This window comes from Carassius carassius, chromosome 5 (assembly GCF_963082965.1).
Source record: "Carassius carassius chromosome 5, fCarCar2.1, whole genome shotgun sequence".
NCBI classification, from domain to species: Eukaryota; Metazoa; Chordata; class Actinopteri; order Cypriniformes; family Cyprinidae; genus Carassius; species Carassius carassius.
Genome location: NC_081759.1, coordinates 24,152,799 through 24,171,945, shown reverse-complemented (window position 1 = coordinate 24,171,945; position 19,147 = coordinate 24,152,799). Strand labels below are relative to the sequence as shown.

The 19,147-nt window shown below is 43.6% G+C and overlaps 1 protein-coding gene across 1 annotated transcript in view; it reads left to right on the top strand.

Moving 5' to 3' along the window:
* Positions 1 to 19,011, top strand: part of sv2ca (synaptic vesicle glycoprotein 2Ca) — a 43,163-nt gene extending 24,152 nt beyond the window's left edge. Inside the window, exons 5-13 of the mRNA XM_059550191.1 lie at positions 15,245 to 15,378; positions 15,750 to 15,839; positions 16,315 to 16,425; positions 16,552 to 16,640; positions 17,061 to 17,225; positions 17,327 to 17,460; positions 17,595 to 17,798; positions 17,908 to 18,067; positions 18,221 to 19,011. Of these exons, the coding sequence (XP_059406174.1) occupies positions 15,245 to 15,378; positions 15,750 to 15,839; positions 16,315 to 16,425; positions 16,552 to 16,640; positions 17,061 to 17,225; positions 17,327 to 17,460; positions 17,595 to 17,798; positions 17,908 to 18,067; positions 18,221 to 18,404 (1,271 nt within the window). The 3' untranslated portion in view covers positions 18,405 to 19,011. The remainder of the gene's footprint in view (positions 1 to 15,244; positions 15,379 to 15,749; positions 15,840 to 16,314; positions 16,426 to 16,551; positions 16,641 to 17,060; positions 17,226 to 17,326; positions 17,461 to 17,594; positions 17,799 to 17,907; positions 18,068 to 18,220) is intronic.
* Positions 19,012 to 19,147: the final 136 nt, after the last annotated feature.

Genomic DNA, 19,147 nt, shown 5'->3' with positions numbered 1-19,147 from the left:
GCTGGAGGTAGTTTGAGGCGGACTGTCACCGGACTAATGATCTTGGTGATAGTAAACGGGCTAATGAATTTGGGAGCTAATTTGTTAGAAACGGAACGGAGAGGAATATTGTCCGTAGAAAGCCACACCTTTTGACCCACAACGTAAACGGGAGGCTTTGACCGGTGGCGATCGGCCTTGGCCTTAGTGCCCTCCCTCATCTGGAGCAGAGTCTCGTGGGCTCTGGTCCAGGTGCGGTGGCACCTCTGGAAAAATGCGTGAGCGGAGGGGACCGCGACTTCAGATTCCAGACTAGGAAAAGCTGGTGGCTGGTAACCTAAACTGCACTGAATCGGAGAGAGGCCCGTGGCTGACACTGGTAACTAATTGTGAGCGTACTTCACCATAGAGAGTTGTTGGCTCCAGGAAGAAGGATTCTTGGAGACCAAACATCGCAACGTTCTCTCTAAATCTTGGTTGGCTCGCTCAGACTGCCCGTTACTCTGGGGATGATAACCCGAAGACAGGCTAACCATCGCTCCTAGCAACTTACAAAATTCTTTCCAAAATTTGGATATGAATTGGCATCCCCTGTCAGAAACCACGTCTACCGGGAGGCCATGTAACCGAAAGACGTGATCTAGGACAGTGACCGCTGTCTCCTTGGCTGTCGGGAATTTGGGCAAGGGAATGAAATGTGCCGCCTTCGAGAACCGGTCAACTACGGTCAAAACGGCCGTCATGCCATTAGAAGGCGGGAGGGCCGTAACAAAATCTAGTGCGATATGTGACCAGGGTCTCGAACGGACAGACAGCGGTTGAAGAAGCCCATCAGGAGGCCGGTTAGACGACTTACCACTGGTGCAAACTGAGCAAGCCAAAACAAAATCGTGGACGTCACGAGCCATAAGTGGCCACCAGAATCGTTGTTTAACTAACCCCTTGGTTCGGCTTATCCCTGGATGACAAGCAACGTTACCAATGTCATAATTGCGTTCAGCAGGAGATAACCAATGAGATAAAAACGTGCAGGGATGCATCAGGGATGCAAACAAAGCGGCTCTTGAGGTTGGTAAATGCAGTTTCGGCTGCGTCTGACCACCTGAATGGAGTACTGGGGGAGGTCAAGGCCGTCAAAGGTGAGACTAATTGGCTGAAATTATGAATGAAACGTCGATAGAAATTGGCGAACCCCAGAAACTGCTGTAGGGCCTTACGGGAATCTGGAGATGGCCAATCTATCACAGCCTTAACCTTGTCAGGGTCCATACGTATTCCCTCGGATGAGACGATATACCCTAGGAAGGGAACAGACTATGCATGGAATACGCATTTCTCCGCCTTGGCAAAAAGAACATTCTCAAGTAACCTCTGGTGCACTCGTCTGACGTGTTGGACGTGTTCCTGGAGAGATGAAGAAAAATATAGGATGTCATCCAGGTAAACATATATAAACTGATCTACCATATCTCTCAACACGTCATTAACGAGTGCTTGGAAAACCCCTGGCGAATTGGAGAGCCCGAACGGCATCACCAAGTATTCAAAGTGCCCTCTAGGGGTATTAAAGGTGGTTTTCCATTCATCCCCCTTCCTGATGCAGACCAAATGATAAGCATTACGTAAATCCAATTTTGTGAATACGGATTCTCCCTGTTACCTCTCAAAAGCTGAAGACATGAGTGGTAATGGATATGTGTTCTTTATCGTAATGTTGTTCAGCTCTCGGTAATCAATACAAGGTCGCAGGGAACCATCCTTCTTACCCACAAAAAAGAATCCCGCCCCCGCTGGAGAAGAGGAAGGGCAGATGAACCCAGATGCCAAGGAATCAGAAATGTATTTCTCCATGGCCTCCCTCTCTGGAATAGAAAGAGAGTATAATTTGCCTTTAGGCGGAGACTTACCTGGCACTAAATCTATGGCACAGTCGTAGGGACGATGCGGAAGAAGAGAAGCAGCACGGGACTTATTGAACACCTCCTTCAGGTCCAGATATTCAGCGGGCACGTTTGATAATACCATGTTCTCCTTCTGAAAGACAGAGACAGGGACAACAGGACAAGCAGAAACCAGACAAGACTCATGACAACTTTCACTCCACAATGTGACTGTGTTGGAACCCCAATCCACTCGTGGATTATGTTTCATTAACCAGGGGTGACCTAAAACAATGGGAGCTACAGGGGAGTCCATGAGAAAAAAGGATATGGTTTCGCAATGATTGCCTGAAGTGAGCAGAGTGATGGGTTCAGTGTAGTGGGTGACGTGAGGCAGTTCCTGGCCGTTGAGTGCGGTGACATGGATGGGAAGAGACACAGGCAGTACAGGAATGTTCAGGTGACGTGCAAGGAGTGAATCGATGAAATTACCTTCGGCTCCGGAGTCCAGAAGGGCGTGACAGTCGTGTGTGTGATTCTCCCACCGCAGTTTCACTGGAAGGAGAGTCGATGATGTTGTTGAGTACTTCCCAGCGGAGATCCCACCCGATAGTAGCCTCATTTTTACTACCGGGCTGGCTCTTTTACCGGGCAGGAATAGATGGTATGTCCTGAGCCTCCGCAGTACAAGCATAGTCCTTGGGACCTCCGCTGCTCTCTCTCCCTCCGGGACAGCCGAGCTCTACCCACCTGCATGGGTTCGTGGTTGTCGACGGGACCGACCGCGTTCTCTCGACTCGAGCGGCCCCTTTCCGGAGAGATGGGATGGCATGTAGGACTGGTCTGTCGACCCAGACGATTAATCCGGGCATCAACTCGTAGGGCTAGGTCGATGAGACCGTTGAGTGTGGGGGGCAGCTCGAGGAGGTAGATCTCCTTTTGAACACGGTCGGCCAGCCCATGCAGGAATCGATCCCACTGCGCCACCTCGTTCCACTGGCACGCGGCCGCCAGGGTGCGGAACTGAATGGAGTAGTCCGTGAAAGAGGAGGTCCCTTGATGTAGGTCTGAGAGCTGGTGAGCGGCTTCCCTGCCGGCCGCGGCTCGATCGAAGACCCTCCTCATCTCCTCCGAGAGGGTGTGGAACGAGGCGCAACACGGATGTTGGTTCTCCCACACCGCCGTCCCCCATAGGGCGGCCTTGCCGGAAAGTAGGGTCAGAGTGAACGCAACCCTTGATTCCTCAGTAGCGAAGGTGCAGGGCTGTAAGGCAAAGTGCATGGAACACTTATTTAGAAAAGTTCTGCAGAAAGCTGGCTCACCGGAGTAGTTTTCTGGCGCCGGTAGTCGCGGCTCTGGCCGGAAGTGATCCTGGGGGGTCTCCTGGGGGACGGGCGGCGCAGGCGGTGCGATGGGCGCAGTGTGAGAGGTGAGCTGATGGATCTGCTGGGTGAGCTCGGACACCTGTGCCACCAGCGCTTGGATAGCGTGTCCGGTGTTAGAGATGCTCTCCTGCTGCTGATCCAAGCTGTTGACGCTGTGGTGAATAAATTAAGTTAAAGATGTGGTGCTCGCTGCTTCCATTTTTGGTGAGCGTTCTGTGACAACTGGGTGAAGGAGGAGCTGGAAACAAGTGCGAGTATGAACAATTTAATGAAAACCAAACAAAACAAACAAGAATACAAATAACGCTGGGAAGATGACAATCCAAGATGGTGGAGAGACGGTGAGTAATCCAGATGGTGATGGTGAGTTGGCAGCAGGAGAGGATGGCACAGGAACTGCGGGGAATCGAGCCGAAGGTAAGTGGTGATGCTTGTGAAGGTGCGATGAGTGGATGAGGTTCCGGGGGAAGACACGGACATCCAACGCAGAACAACACAGAAGCATAGAACAATTACCAGACATGAAACAACGCTCTCACAAACACAAGACGTGAGACAAGCCAAAATATAGGTAGAGAGTAATGAGTGACAGCTGCTGCTGATGACAATTAACGGAGACGCCCACAAACTAATCAGTGCAGACGCGAAACACACAGACTTCACCACAAAGTGCAAAACCCAGAGATCACGGTTTACCAACCGTGACACTGGGAACACATGATAGGTAAAAATTTATAGTCAGAATGCACTGTAAGTCGCTTTGGATAAAAGCGTCTGCTAAACCCTTACGAAAATTAACCATGGTTTTACTACAAATAAAACCAAAAAAACATGGTTACTATAGTTAAACCATGATAACAACAAATTAACCATGGTTTTGCTAAATTAACCATAGTTTAACCATGGTATTTGTGGTAAATCTGTATTTATACAAATGGTAGTCAACACGCCAAAAAACCATGGGTTACTACAGTTTTACTATAATAAAACCATGGTTATTTTTCGTAATGCATAAAATTAAATTTTTACATTTAAAATTTAATATACGCATATGTCCCTGTAGACACTTGTGGCACTTTGAACCAAGATTTTCATGTTGATAGGACAAATGGTTGCCTATTTATAGCCATTTTTATGTTTTGTTCCCTCTTATATTTCTCTGTGACCTCAGCTTGAGCTCTTACATAAGTGTTCCAAGTTTGGCGAAGATATCTCATTCCGTTATAGGAAGTTATAGGCATTTTACAAAAAGTTATCTTTCCTGCTTCTAACATATTGGCATCTCTTTGCAACTGTGAGTTGAAAGTTCAACTTTTTTTTGATAATTATTGAAATTCACTCTCCAGAGAATCTTTCTGTGCTGGTTTGGTTCCAATCGGGCGAAAAACCTAGGGCTAGTTCGCAAAAGTATGTTATTTACCATATTTGTGTTCTATGTGTCTTTATTTTATCCAAATAAAGTACTTATAAATAGAGCTGGGCGATATGGAGCAAAAAATATATCTCGATATATTTTGCTATATCTCGATATATGATATATATCTCGATATCTTTACAGGAAAAATAACCCCCCAAAAACTACTGCAAAAACAAATATGCCAAATATTACATGTTTAGGGCCCTATGAAACATTTTACTTTTTCTTCACCATATGTTTTATTGTTATCTAATTCTGTGTTTTAGCATGTGTAATTATTTAAATCCATAAAAACAACTTAATTAGTTCTTAAAAATTCTACACAAATTCTTAATATAGCCTTATGTGAAATGTTTTTTCCCTTCAGAAATTCTGTGTATTTACATTTTTCTGGTTATCAAATGAAGACATAAACCATTCATTTAATTTATCTTTTAATTATTTAACATTAAGCAACCTTTATTTTTTGGTAAATAAAGGGGATTTACTATTAAAAATAAAACATGGAAGAAATGTTGTGTGATTATTCCTTTCAAAATTATGTTCGTTTCTTTTTAATAGTAGTAGTGGGCTATGTACATTCTGCTGAACAATAGTAGTAGATTTCTGGCAAATACTTTTATTTTGACGAACCGTTACAGTTCTGTGTATGTGATACTACATGATGTGATATATGACGCTAGTTTTACTCAAATCAAACGGTCAGATGCTAATGAAGTTATTCTCAGAGCAGTTCTGGAGATGTTGTTCATGTGTTTACGTCCCAATTTAGTGAGATGACAGACTCTGAGATCACCGCGAGCGTCACGCGCGCTTCCGTGTGTTTAATGAATGAAGACGCGCTTCTGCGCCATTCATTAACACAGGCACGCAGGATTCATATTTAAATAGACCTTTACGGCTTAATATTTGCAGATATTAGTTCATATCGCGATTTGATGTAAGTGCAATGACCTACTTTAGATTAATTCATTCAAAATTTGACAAATTCCGTGCCATTCCGCATTAAACTGTAAATTCCTATTTTATGACTGGATTCCGCAATTCCCTCCACGTTTTCTGCATCGTGGAAATCAATGGGCCATACAGTAGACATCTGCCTGCTGTTCGCCCGACGTCTGAAAACCTAAGTATCTCCATATAATGGAGCCAGTTGTCCTTTTTTTTTACTTTTTTTTAGACTAGTTCTCTACACGCGAGGGGAGGGGGGACAAAAGCAAGGATATCGATATATACGATATGTCAAAATCGATATCGTGTTTAAAAAATATCTCGATATATTTTAAATATTGAGATATCCCCCACCACTACTTATAAAGTTGTAGAGCTGAGTTGGCAGTGGACAGTAAGGAGTTCACTACAGGGCTGTCAACTTTTGAGTTCAGCTTGGAGTGAGATTTGGGGGGCGGGGCTTATGGGGGGCATGGCTTGGTGTGGAGAAAAATACAAACACGAAATCCTTGAATTAGCAGAAGTGTATTAAGTATTGATTGTCAAAGTATTTGGTATATAATTTCTTGGGAGATTTACATTACATTTAATTTTAACAAACATTTTACAGAAATAGCATGTTAATGTTATAATGTTCACAGATTAACATGTGTTCTATTGTAAGTGCTGGTGGCTGATTTTGCAGCCTTAATCATTGATTTGGATGGCTCCCACTTGAAGCATGGCTTCAAGTCTGCCATCTTGATTGTCATAAGAGATGACAGTGTTCCCTCCAGGGCCAGGCTGTTTCTAGTTTTTGTTTTATTTAATCCCACCAGCGAAAATACCCGCTCTGCATCAGCATTGGAGTGTGGCAGGATTAACACCAATTTAGCAATGGTGGAGAGTCTCTCAAACCTGCCCACCCCTGTCACCTGTAAAATATGGACAACATGGTTATGTTACACCTTTAACAAATTCAGAAAGTCACTGAACATGGGTTTTTAAAGAAGACAAAATAAGGTTTCTAACCTTGTGTTTTAAACTTGCCATATTGGCCCAGAAGCCCTCAATGTCTGGGTCTACTTCTAATCTAGGCAAAGGCATAGTCTGATAGTCTAGGAACTCTTCCCCCAGTGCATCATGTTTCTGTGGGCTGTGATAAGGGAGAAGATGGACATACCTTTTTTGAAGAGAAAGAAGTTTAGAGTTAGAAAATTGCACACACTGCATATGAGATACACTTTAGTTCCAAATATAATGTGAAAATGAGTAGTTGTTTAGAACAGAGCAAGTTTTTTATTCATTATTAATCTCTGGAAAAAAAAATCTTCTATCTGGAAGAAATGAATCTATACATTTTACCTCTCCACAAAGTAAAGGGCATCCTCCACCCCACATTCTGCCCTCTGCCTCACATCCACAAATCTGGCATGATTCAGCAAGGGTTCTCTCAGAGGCAGCTTTTGTAGGGCATACTCTACGGCTCTCATCAAGAACTTCAGAGCTGCAGTTTGGAATTTGTCCACTTGATGGGCTGTGATTTCCCCAGCATCAAGTAGATGGTTGAGCCTAGCCCTGGTGGTGAAGCCATTTCCTATTAGAAATGCAAAAACAATGAAAAAAACACCTACATACACACCTTTCCTTGAGCTTCATCTTAGTCGTTTTTAGTCATTATAGTTCTAAAAGAAAATATATTACATATAGTCTGGATATCGACGTATCGACTGACAGAGGTTTCACGGCAGGGAGCCAGTCATATTCGAGTACTACTTCGGGTGCATCCACTTCCGTATTTATACCCGCGCAGCGGGGGTGGAGTGTGTGATGCAAATCATGCAGGCCAATCCCATTGGGTCGTTTTCAATAGTACTCAAAGGTGACTGGCTTCCTGGCGTGATCCCATGAACTACGTCAAACGTGAGTGACTGAAATGGAGTTGTTGGAGACTTATCTTTTTCTTTGTGTCAAAACATATGAGTCTACAATTAATGACTTTATTGTATTTAATTATTGTACATACAAAAAAAAAAAAGTTGTTCTGACTTTTTACTGTTAATATAAATTGTTATGTATATGTATATATCTTAATGTTATGGTACTTTTACATTACAATTACCAGGCAGATGGTTTTCCTTATCCACATATGGGATGGCCTCAGGCTTGTGATGGGACTGTAGTACTGTGGGCAAGATGAACTTAGAGCAGAGCTTGCGGATGAATTTAATCATCTGAAATATATATTCAAGAAAGACTTATCTCACCCAATATTACATTAGTGCAACCTGAAAGGCAAAATATTGGCTTCCATCCCTTCAAGATATATTGTACCTCATCTTGCAATAAAAATATAGATGAATTTTCTCTCTGGAGGAGGAGATTCAGAGAGGTGAAGACTGGTATGGTGGCCTGGTAGAATAGGAGGTACACTTCAGTCATGGGATCTGAAACGGCTCCCCGTAACCTCTTCAATCTTGGTTGATTCTCTTCTAAAAATTGAGAGAAAATAAAGATACAGTACAACTCACACACATATTGTTAATTTCAAGAGAGCATATTAGACAGAATATTTGGATATTTTTCTTACCCAATAATGTGTACTTAGTGTCCCCTTTGTTATGAATGGCCATTTTTCTGACCATTTTTAAAGGAGCATCGATAGGATGCAACTCCGCTCTGGGCTTTATTCTTTTGGCCTGGTCTCTCTACTTTATCTGAGGGCTCAACTGTCTCCTGCTCTAAAGTCTCAGATAGACTTTCATGTTCCTCCTGTGTCTTTTCCTGCTGCTTCTCAGGGTCACAGAACTTCTTGGAGGGCTGATAAGCTGCCCACATTGATGCAAGTGTTCTTTTCTTGCCTGTCCCTGACACTTTAGATAACATCCTATAAAAAAAAAATTCAAATGTATCCATACTGATGCTATACCAATTTCGGTGACCATAGTAGGCGCTGTTGTCACTGTTTGGCTTGAACTCAGAACTGGGTACGTAAACAGCGTACAGGTTCCTGACGCCCGTGCACATTGAATGAGCGGGTCTACAGTCTGATCGCGTGCGGCAAATGAACTGTTCAAAAAAGATTTCTTTACATCAACACACACACACGAATATATATTTTCTGTGTGAAAGAATTTCCCATAATTTCCCTATATATATAACTATGAAAATTGTAGATTCACCCTGAAGGCATCAAGGGCTATTTGACCAAAAAGGAGAGTGATGGGGTGCTGCGCCAGATGACCTGGCCTCCACAGTCACCGGACCTGAACCCAATTGAGATGGTTTAGGGGTGAGCTGGACCGCAGACAGAAGGCAACAAGGGCCAACAACATCTCTCGGGGAACTCCTTCAAGACTGTTGGAAGACCATTTCAGGTGACTACCTCTTGAAGCTCATCAAGAGAATGCCAAGAGTGTGCAAAGCAGTAATCAAAGCAAAAGGTGGCTACTTTGAAGAACCTAGAATATGACACATTTTCAGTTGTTTCACACTTTTTTGTTATGTATATAATTCCATATGTAATTTCACATGTGTTAATTCATAGTTTTGATGCCTTCAGTGTGAATCTACAATTTTCATAGTCATGAAAATAAAGAAAACTCTTTGAATGAGAATTTGTGTCCAAACTTTTGGTCTGTACTGTATACATATATATATATATATATATATATATATATATACACACACACACACACTCACGTAAAGGATTATTAGGAACACCACACTAATACTGTGTTTGACCCCCTTTCGCCTTCAGAACTGCCTTAATTCTATGTGGCATTGATTCAACAAGGTGCTGAAAGCATTCTTTAGAAATGTTGGCCCATATTGATAGGATAGCATCTTGCAGTTGATGGAGATTTGTGGGATGCACATGATTTAATTTAACAGCTGTTAGACCAACTTTGAATTGAATACAGACTGTATATACGCACTCATTTAATGAGCACGTGCGCCATGAACCTGTACGCCATGAACTGGTACGTTCCCAATTCTGCTGGGTGCTCTAGTTCAAGCCAAACAGTGACAACAACGCCTACGAGGGTCACAGAATACGATGATCACCGAATTTGGTGTAACACCGACACCACCAGTCAAATATCTGGATATGATTGATGAGTTGTGATTGATAAAAAAAAATAATTTTAATATGGGATGTCGTTGACTTGACATTCTGTTCTTAGAAAACAATAATTAATGTTAACTACTAGGCATGTCCAGATATTTGTCATCTGGAAATGCTTTTGTACTGTTTTTTATGATAAAGTTGTGTAAATAACTGCACAGTGCTGCAAAACAAACAACTAATGCTAACTTAATTCTATATAAAATATATAACAGCATAGGCTTAGTTACTAGCCTAAACTGGACGGAGACAGAGCACCCTGTAACTCACTGACCTGCCTGCGTTCACAATTTACACGGTGCAGATGGGAATGGGAATAAATTGTGTATTTCCTCTCACAAAAAACTTACTTCACTGTGTCTGGTCTCTCTGCGCGTTGCTTCGCGAGATAATGTGGTGAGATTTTTTTTTTCCTCACTGCCGCACGAGTCTGCGTGAGAATATGGGGGTGTGGCGTGAGAGCGTGAGAATTGGGTCAATTGCGTGAGTCTCACGCTAAATGCGTGAGAGTTGGCAGCCTTGGTTCACTATATTTTGGAATAGAGCTTTTCAGAATTTTATAGTAGGAAAGACTGCTAGGAATGCTAGGAAGGACTGTATTTGGTTTGTATGTGGATGAACAAACCAGGTGATCAATGTCAACAGTGCTTTTAAAAGTTCACGGTATGTTCTATAATATGGGTAATTGGCTCATGCAGGACAAAACACATACCCTCAGATTTGATCTTGAGATTGGCAAAATTTTGGGGCATTTCACATATTTTGAAAATCATATATTTTTTTAATTACACTGAATAAACATTTATCCTACCTCATGTGCCTCTTTCAAAATCACATTTTAGAATATCACTTTTACTGTTTTTACCATATTTTTTTGGTTGAGTATTATGCTTATATGCAATTCTGAATTCATTGCCCTTGCAGTGAATTCTGGGACTCCCTTCTTCGTAAAGAAAATGAGGTGTCAAATTTAGGTTTCTTTTGGTGCCTTTGATGCTTTAAATTACTGAATCTGAATGCAACTTGCTAGGTTTTGGAACACAATAAAAAATAAATGTCCTTACAATTGGAAATGTTTCAAGTCATTACATATACTTTTACACAGTTTGTGTGTGTGTGTGTGTGTGTGTGTGTGTGTGAGTGTGTCGTTTTATTAGCATTAAAGCCGACTGTGAGCAGAGCCACTGGCAAGCCACTGTACAATACCGTAGGTCTGCTGTAGCTGCTGACTCAGTCACCTGTTTCCTCAGTCAATTATGCACATAATCTATGTAATGAGATTTCCAATTACATGGGTGAAACATTAACCCTCTGGGCTTGGCTGCTGTTGCAATCACAGCTTCATAACTCTCACTTATACTGCAGTGTAGTGTTACCTTCATTATTTACCACAGGTCCTCACAGAGATACGCTAATGAACACACACACACACACACATACACATACACACACTGAATTCCGTATTTCATCATGCTGTATTCCTTTCTTTCAAAACTCAGGATTTTTTTATGTACTGTGTATTATATGACTTTTTCTTCATTTTAGGATGTTATTTTATATGTGACCTATTTTGATTATTTAAACTGGGTCACAGGGGCAAAAACACACAAAATGAGTCCAGGTGTGTGACAGTACTCCCCCCTCCCGGTAGGTGCGTCCTCGCACCGTAGAAACAACAAAGGGAGGCGTGGGTGGGAACTTGGAAGGAGGTTCCGGTGGAGGACAGCCTCCCAGGAGGGGGCCAGCAGACAGGGACCACAGAGGAAGGAGCCAGGGAGGAGATGACGGAGGGAGGAGCCAGGGAGGAGACAGGAAGGATCTGAAGCAGGAGGTACCCAGCAGGACCCAGGCCACAGCCATAACGGCCCAAGGTGGAGCCGACGGTGGAAGGAGCCATGGAGGAGGAATGGTCACCAACTCCAGGGACTCGACCCACGGCAACGGAGCAAGTGGAGGAGGAGCCCGAGGCGGAGACGGAGAGCCGAAGAGCCAGGGTGACGGGGAGGAGCCGGAGGTCCTAGGCGGAACTGATGGCTCTGGTGACTGACGCGGCGATGTGGATCCGGAAGGCCGCGGTGAGGCCAGAGTGACCGAGGACTGAGGTGTAGCTGAGGGGATGAAGGAGCCTGACGGAGCCGGAGGGACGGAGGGATGAGGCGAAGCTGGAGGAGTGGAGTCCCGAGGCATAGGATGGACGACGCCAGACCAAGGCGGAGCCGGAGGGACGAGGGAGCCAGGCAGAGCCTGCGGACTGCCGGGCCACGGCGGAGAGGAAGGAGCTAGGAGCCATGGTGGAACCGACGGGTCAACGGGCCGAGGCGGAGTCCAGGCCTCAGAGGCTGGAGGCGGAGGTGAGGGAGACGCCGACCAAGGCGTCGCTGGAGGATGGTGGTCCCGCTGAGCTCGCACCACAATGATGGTAGGCTGAATGCGAGCAGAGGGGCAGCCAGACGACAGCGGAGGAGGAGGCAGGAGTGGGTGGGAGGGTGGGAATTTTGGAGGAGCAGGCATTGGAGTAAGCTCTGGGGCTGGAGCCCTTCCTGGGCTTAACGGAGGATCAGGAGCCCGTCCTGGGCTTAACGGAGGATCAGGAGCCCGTCCTGGGCTTAACGGAGGATCAGGAGCCCGTCCTGGGCTTAACGGAAGATCAGGAGCCCTTCCTGGGCTTAACGGGGGTTCAGGAGCCCGTCCTGGGCTTAACGGGGGTTCAGGAGCCCGTCCTGGGCTTAACGGGGGTTCAGGAGCCCGTCCTGGGCTTAAAGGAGGATCAGGAGCCCGTCCTGGGCTTAACGGGGGAACAGGAGCCCGTCCTGGGCTTAACGGGGAATCAGGAGCCCTTCCTGGGCTTAACAGAGGATCAGGAGCCCGTCCTGGGCTTACAGGAGGATCAGGAGCCTGTCCTGGGCTTACAGGAGGATCAGGAGCCCGTCCTGGGTTTAACGGAGGACCAGGAGCCCGTCCTGGGCTTAACGGAGGATCAGGAGCCCGTCCTGGGCTTAAAGGAGGATCAGGAGCCCGTCCTGGGCTTAAAGGAGGATCAGGAGCCCTTCCTGGGCTTAACAGAGGATTAGGAGCCCGTCCTGGGCTTAACGGGGGAACAGGAGCCCGTCCTGGGCTTAACAGAGGATCAGGAGCCCGTCCTGGGCTTAACGGGGGAACAGGAGCCCGTCCTTGGCTTAACGGGGGAACAGGAGCCCTTCCTGGGCTTAACAGAGGATCAGGAGCCCGTCCTGGGCTTAACGGGGGAACAGGAGCCCGTCCTGGGCTTAACAGGGAATCAGGAGCCCTTCCTGGGCTTAACAGGGAATCAGGAGCCCTTCCTGGGCTTAACAGAGGATCAGGAGCCCGTCCTGGGCTTACAGGAGGATCCGGCATAGGTGCATTGGAAACCCCCTCATTTTGACCCATTTGGCGCTCCACATTATGCTCCCTCGTGGTGGGCAGTGTCGCCGGCTCTCGCACCTGGTCTGACGGGTTGCTCTCTGGCTCTCCGTCATCGGTGGGCTCGGGCTTATGCCTCGTACCGTGGGGAGATTGTAGGCTGGGCTCTGGGTCCAGAGTGGACCTGGAGAGATCCTCCATTGGGCCGACCGTGAGAGGTGACCCATTTCTCACCAGATTCCACTCTATAAAGGCGGCGAAATCCTCCCGAGGACCATCTTCGGGCGACAACGCTCTGCACCTGGAGTTCAGGCTGGCGTGATAAAAGGTGCAGAGCGCGTGGTCCGGGTAGCTGGTGGCATTAGCTATCCAGAGAAACCGTCTGGTATGGTCCTCGAGAGACAGTCCCTCCTGCTCCAGCAGGAGGAGGAGGTATTCGGGGCGATAGAGGGGATCCATTACACACTACGGAAAGAAAAAGACTGTGAAAAAACGGAAAACAAAACGGAGGGAAAACACGCAGTTTTTAACTTTTTTGGTCGGGTCTTCTGTCACGGCTTACGCTGCTGGAAGGAACACGGAGCCGAGGGATAAACGAAACAAGGATTTATTAAATCAAACATAAACAAGGTAAGTAGTAAATAACAGGTGGCAAGAGGCAAGTGGCAAGTAACAGGTAACAAGCGGACAATTGGACAAGTTGACAAGTAGACGAGTTGACGAGTAGACCCGACAAAACAGAACTGAAAGGACAAGGCTTTTATACAAGGGATAATGGGGAAACACAGGTGGATGGCATGACTAAATTAACAGGGACATGGAACACATGCGGAAATGACTAGACACACCTGGGAACTAATCAAACCACACACGGAAGACAGAAACTGGGTCACAGGGGCAAAAACACACAAAATGAGTCCAGGTGTGTGACACAGGTAGTGTCTTGTTAAGGGTAATTAATATACAGGAGTTGTGTGGATTACTGGTGGATTATGCTATTTGGACTATTTTGACTGCAACCATTAACTGTGGAGGATCCATTGGTGAGCAAGTTATGTAATGGTACATTTCTTCATATCTATTCCAATGAAGAAGCAAACTTATCTACATTTTAAACAACTTTTTATTTTTGGGTGTACTATTCCTTTAATGGCAACTTTATATTACCATAAATGAAAGATACTTGTGTCTTTCCAAAGGACATTTCCACTTTAATAATATCATTAAGACCCTACACTGTTTTACTGCTCAGTGAATAAGACATTACTGGTAAAAAAGAAGATGCATATGGAGGAGAAGTAGAAAAAGAGCCACTTAAAATGAAATATAATGAGAAAAGCAAATTTTCAGCCTGATAATTTTATTGCGCTCTCTGAGTTCATGACAGTCTTAAAGCTGCTTTACTTGATTTCAGAAACCTGCCTGACACCACTGAAAATTAGAAATGCAGAATAGTTTTGAATGGTGTGTTGATGAGTCCCTTTATATATATGCACTATAAGAATATTATAACAGAACTGGGCAATCATGTAGCTCAGTGTGCTCTCTGTTTCAGCTTTATTTCAGTTAATGAAAACAATTTTAATAGTTTGTTTTTGTTAACAGTGTTTCAGATGTAGATTTTTTTATTTAGTTATTCCATATGTTGCTACCTCAAATCAGGACTGTATTATAAAAGGAAGCCCAACCTATAACACACATTAATCCTGATGTTTTTTCAGTTCCTTCACCTGGAACACCACACTCATCTCTTATGTAATCAATCAGCGGTGGACAAATGAAATGGATGTGTTCACTCAGACCAGGGGTAGGCAAGTTCGGTCCTAGAGAGCCGCAGTCCTGCACAGTTCAGCTCCAACCATGAAAAAAAACCTCACCTGCCTGTATTTTAGTCATCCTGAATGAATTGATGAGCTTGTTCAGGTGTGTTTGATTAGGGTTGAAGCTGAACTGTGCAGGTCTGCGGCTCTCTAGGACCGAACTTGCCTACCCCTGACTCAGACCATAATCACTGTGACACCCCAACAGATAAATGTTTCTAGTTCAAATCCTACAGTTTTGTGGCTTGAAGTGCTACCGAGTAGCCAAGCCCTTTGTCTGTGCTGGATCAATAACATGAAAAATGGTCTGATGTTTTCCTCAGGCTGGAGTTTCAGTATGGGCTCAGCTTATAAATTCCACAGCTGGAGGGTGTTTGTGGTGGTGTGCGCTCTCCCCTGCGTTTGTGCCGTGGTGGCCTTAACGTTCATGCCAGAGAGCCCAAGGTTCTACTTGGAGGTAAGGAGTGTGTGAAATTAAGTGAAGAGATACAAAGAAAGTGTATAATTCATTATAGTTTTGGTTGAGTTTGAAATAAGGGTAATTTACAAATAGAAAATGGGCAAAATCCATTTCAGATGCGTATGGCTGCTTTATTGTTAACTGCATGTTTCTAAAAGCATCAGTTTATGACTTGAAACATCTGAAGAAACAGCCTGACTTAAGGGAACACAACTCTCTTTGAAGCTAATGACGCGTGCTTGTCGTGACTCCCTACACCCCTCTTTTAGGCCTTCCGTGGCAATAGAGGTGGGCGGTTGTCATCTAGCGCTGCGGTTTCCACTTAATCCAGTTAATCTCTTAGGGATTTTTCTGCTCTATCCTTTCAGGTGGGGAAGCACGATGAGGCCTGGATGATCCTCAAGCAGATTCATGACACAAACATGCGAGCGCGTGGACAGCCTGAGAAAGTCTTCACCGTGAGTCGATTCCCTCACCGCGTTAACTTTAAGCTGCTTAGATCACCAACCATGCTTTAAAGTCGCTTAAATTCATACATGATTGTCTTATCCTGCCCCGTATGTGGGCTTCACAGATGTTTCTGGTGTCATTTATTGAGCTGCTTGGTATGCAGCCTAGTGATGAAGACACTATTATAATCTCCCTAAAATATTCTCTCTCTTTTAAATACTGAATATACTGAACAAGTCAAACTTAAAAAAAATACTCCCATTTCACTGCATTACATGACCAAAAAATCTGTAGAATAGCCCATATGGACTGCAGGCAAAAGTGGACCAAATCTGATTTGAGATCTTTTTCTTCAAACTTTTCTCCAATTTAGACTTGAATCTGATATGTAGAGAAAAATTAAAATCTGGGTTATAAATCAGGATTGTGAACTATAGCTTACATTGTGAACGTAACTCTAGTAACTGGTGTTTCTTCTTGTAGGTGAACAGAATTAAGATCCCAAAGCAGATTGATGACTTTGTTGAGATGCAGACCGAATCTGGCAACATTTTCTCGAAAGTGATCTTCAGAATAAAGACTGAGCTTCATGGGGTGAGTCATGATGTGTAACCTTTTAGAAAATATATCATCTATGTAAACATTAGCAAAAATTATAGAATAATTATTTTTTTATGATTCAAATAAAGATTATTAAAACTCCTATTTCTGTCCTTCCAGATTTGGTTAAACTTCTTGAAGTGTTTTAATTATCCAGTAAAAGACAGTACAGTCAAACTTGCTATTGTGTGGCTCACACTGTCATTTGGGTAAGATCTCTATTTGTCTGTCTGTCGTTCTGTCTGTCTCTCTGTCTATCTGTCTGTTTGTCTGTCCGTCTATAGTTCTGTCTGTCTCTCTGTCTGTTGTTCTTTCATTCTGCCTGTCTTCTGTCTTTCTTTCTGTCTGTCTGTCATTCTTTCTGTTTCTATCATTCTGTCTGTCTTTCTGTCTGTTTTCTGTTGTTCTGTCTGTCTTCTGTCATTCTGTTTGTCATTCTGCCATCTGTCTTCTGTTGTTCTGTCTGTCTGTTGTTCTCTCTGTCATTTTGTCTGTCTGTTGTTCTGTCTTCTGTCAGTTGTTCTGTCTTCTGTTCGTGCTTTCTGTCTGTCATTCTGTCTGTCGTTCTGTCAGTCTGTCGTTCTTTCTTTTTTTCTTTCATATCATTAAAGAACTCAGTACTTCTACAGGTATTATGGTTTATCGGTGTGGTTCCCTGACGTCATCAGACATCTTCAGGCCGATGAATATGCCTCCAAAGTACAAAGGCATAACAATGAGCGCATTGAAGACTTCACCTTCAATTTCACCCTTGAGAACCAGATACACACTAATAGCTTATTTATCAGTGACAGGTGACTTATTCAAACTGCAACCATAATCATCTTCTTATTGTACTAATTTTTATTCTGTGTGCTTATTATCACCTAAATCATTTTCTTTATCCGTTCCTCAGGTTCATAGGTATGAAATTCAAGTCTGTCACTTTCATCAATTCCACTTTTCATAGCTGCTTTTTTGAGGATGTGACATCAGTCGGATCTTTCTTTCGAAACTGCACGTTTATTGAGGCTGTCTTCTATAACACTGGTAAAACAGTCATTTATTTCTGAACACAAAACAGACCACATTTTCACCATTTTACCACTTTGCTGCATGCCTGCAAATACTTAACTACCGCTTTCTACTGTGGTTTAAATCTCGTTAATTTATTCATTTGACAGATATTGATGATTCCAAGCTTATGAACACAGATGTCATAAACAGCACATTTTACCACAACAAAACAGGCTGTCAAATGACATTTGAGGATGATTATAGTGCATACTGGGTCTACTTCGTCAATTTCTTGGGAACACTGGCTGTTCTCCCTGGTAACATCGTATCTGCACTGCTCATGGACAAAATTGGCCGCTTGTCTATGTTAGGTGAGACAAGATTTTGTTACAGGTTGGACCACTTTGCAGATATATTTGAGATTCATACTTTTTGAATGTGTGAAGGAATAGTTTTGCTGTAAAAGTTCTGTTTCGTCAGGGTTTTCCATGATTCTGTCTGGTATCAGTTGCTTCTTCCTGTGGTTTGGCACCAGTGAGTCGATGATGATTGGGATGCTGTGCTTGTACAATGGGTTGAGTATTTCCGCCTGGAACTCCCTGGATGTTGTGACAGTAGAGCTGTACCCTACGGACAGAAGGTGTGTTTGTACCCATAAATAATAAAATATGCTAACAAACATGCAACAAAGCTGTTTAATGATTTCAAAGCCCAAAGCCCATTAAATATCAATGTAACACCAACTTTTACCCTTTCCTCTTCCATCCTCTCTCCCTCCACTTCTCTATTTCAGAGGAACTGGATTTGGCTTCTGTAATGCCCTGTGCAAGCTAGCCGCAGTCATGGGAAATCTGATTTTTGGATCTTTAGTGGGCATCACCAAAGCCATCCCCATTCTTCTGGCCTCCTCAGTGCTCGTAGGCGGAGGTCTGGTGGGATTGCGACTACCTGACACCAGGTCAAATGTCCTCATGTAACCCTTGTGTTGGAGGTCTGGAGAAACTTAAAAGGCTTGAGTTAACCCTCGTTCCTCATTGTTGTATACGGTGTACTTATGTTGTGTTCATAACAAGATAATTCTCAATTATACATCATCATATTTTGACAATCGTTAGACTTTCTTTGCAATAATAAAACTCCTGCACCTTTATACTTTACAGTTCATTTAAACAGGACACTCATCTTTCCTTTGGCTTTTAAGAGGTTTAGAATGGCCCAGGATTGAATGTGAGCGTAAATATTAATGTCCCCTTATTAAGACTCGAGCAAAACAACCTATTAATGAGCAGTCCAAATCTGCTTCAAGTATGCAGAGAGGATGATCAGATATGCCAAAAGCCCAGCACAGCTGCATCACACCTGGCTGACTGAATCCTGAGAATTACTAAACAGATGAGAGACTGAGACCGGTCTACTGGTAAACAACTCTTTATTCCGTTATTAATTTCAGGATTTGACTACACATAGTGAAAACATTATCCAGATATGGTATCATATATTTCTAATGAAAGAGAAAATGGTTTTGTTGTTGAATCAGTTTCACTGAGTGTTGAGTAAGTTGATGACAAGGTTAATATCCATTATTTTTGTTTTAAAGTATTATTACTGTATTTTTGTTTACTCCAACATCTGATGAAAAAGGCCACAACAGTGCACTCATGCTCAAAGTTCATGTATAAAGTTCCTCTGGCCATATTTATAAAAAAAAAAAAAAAGATTT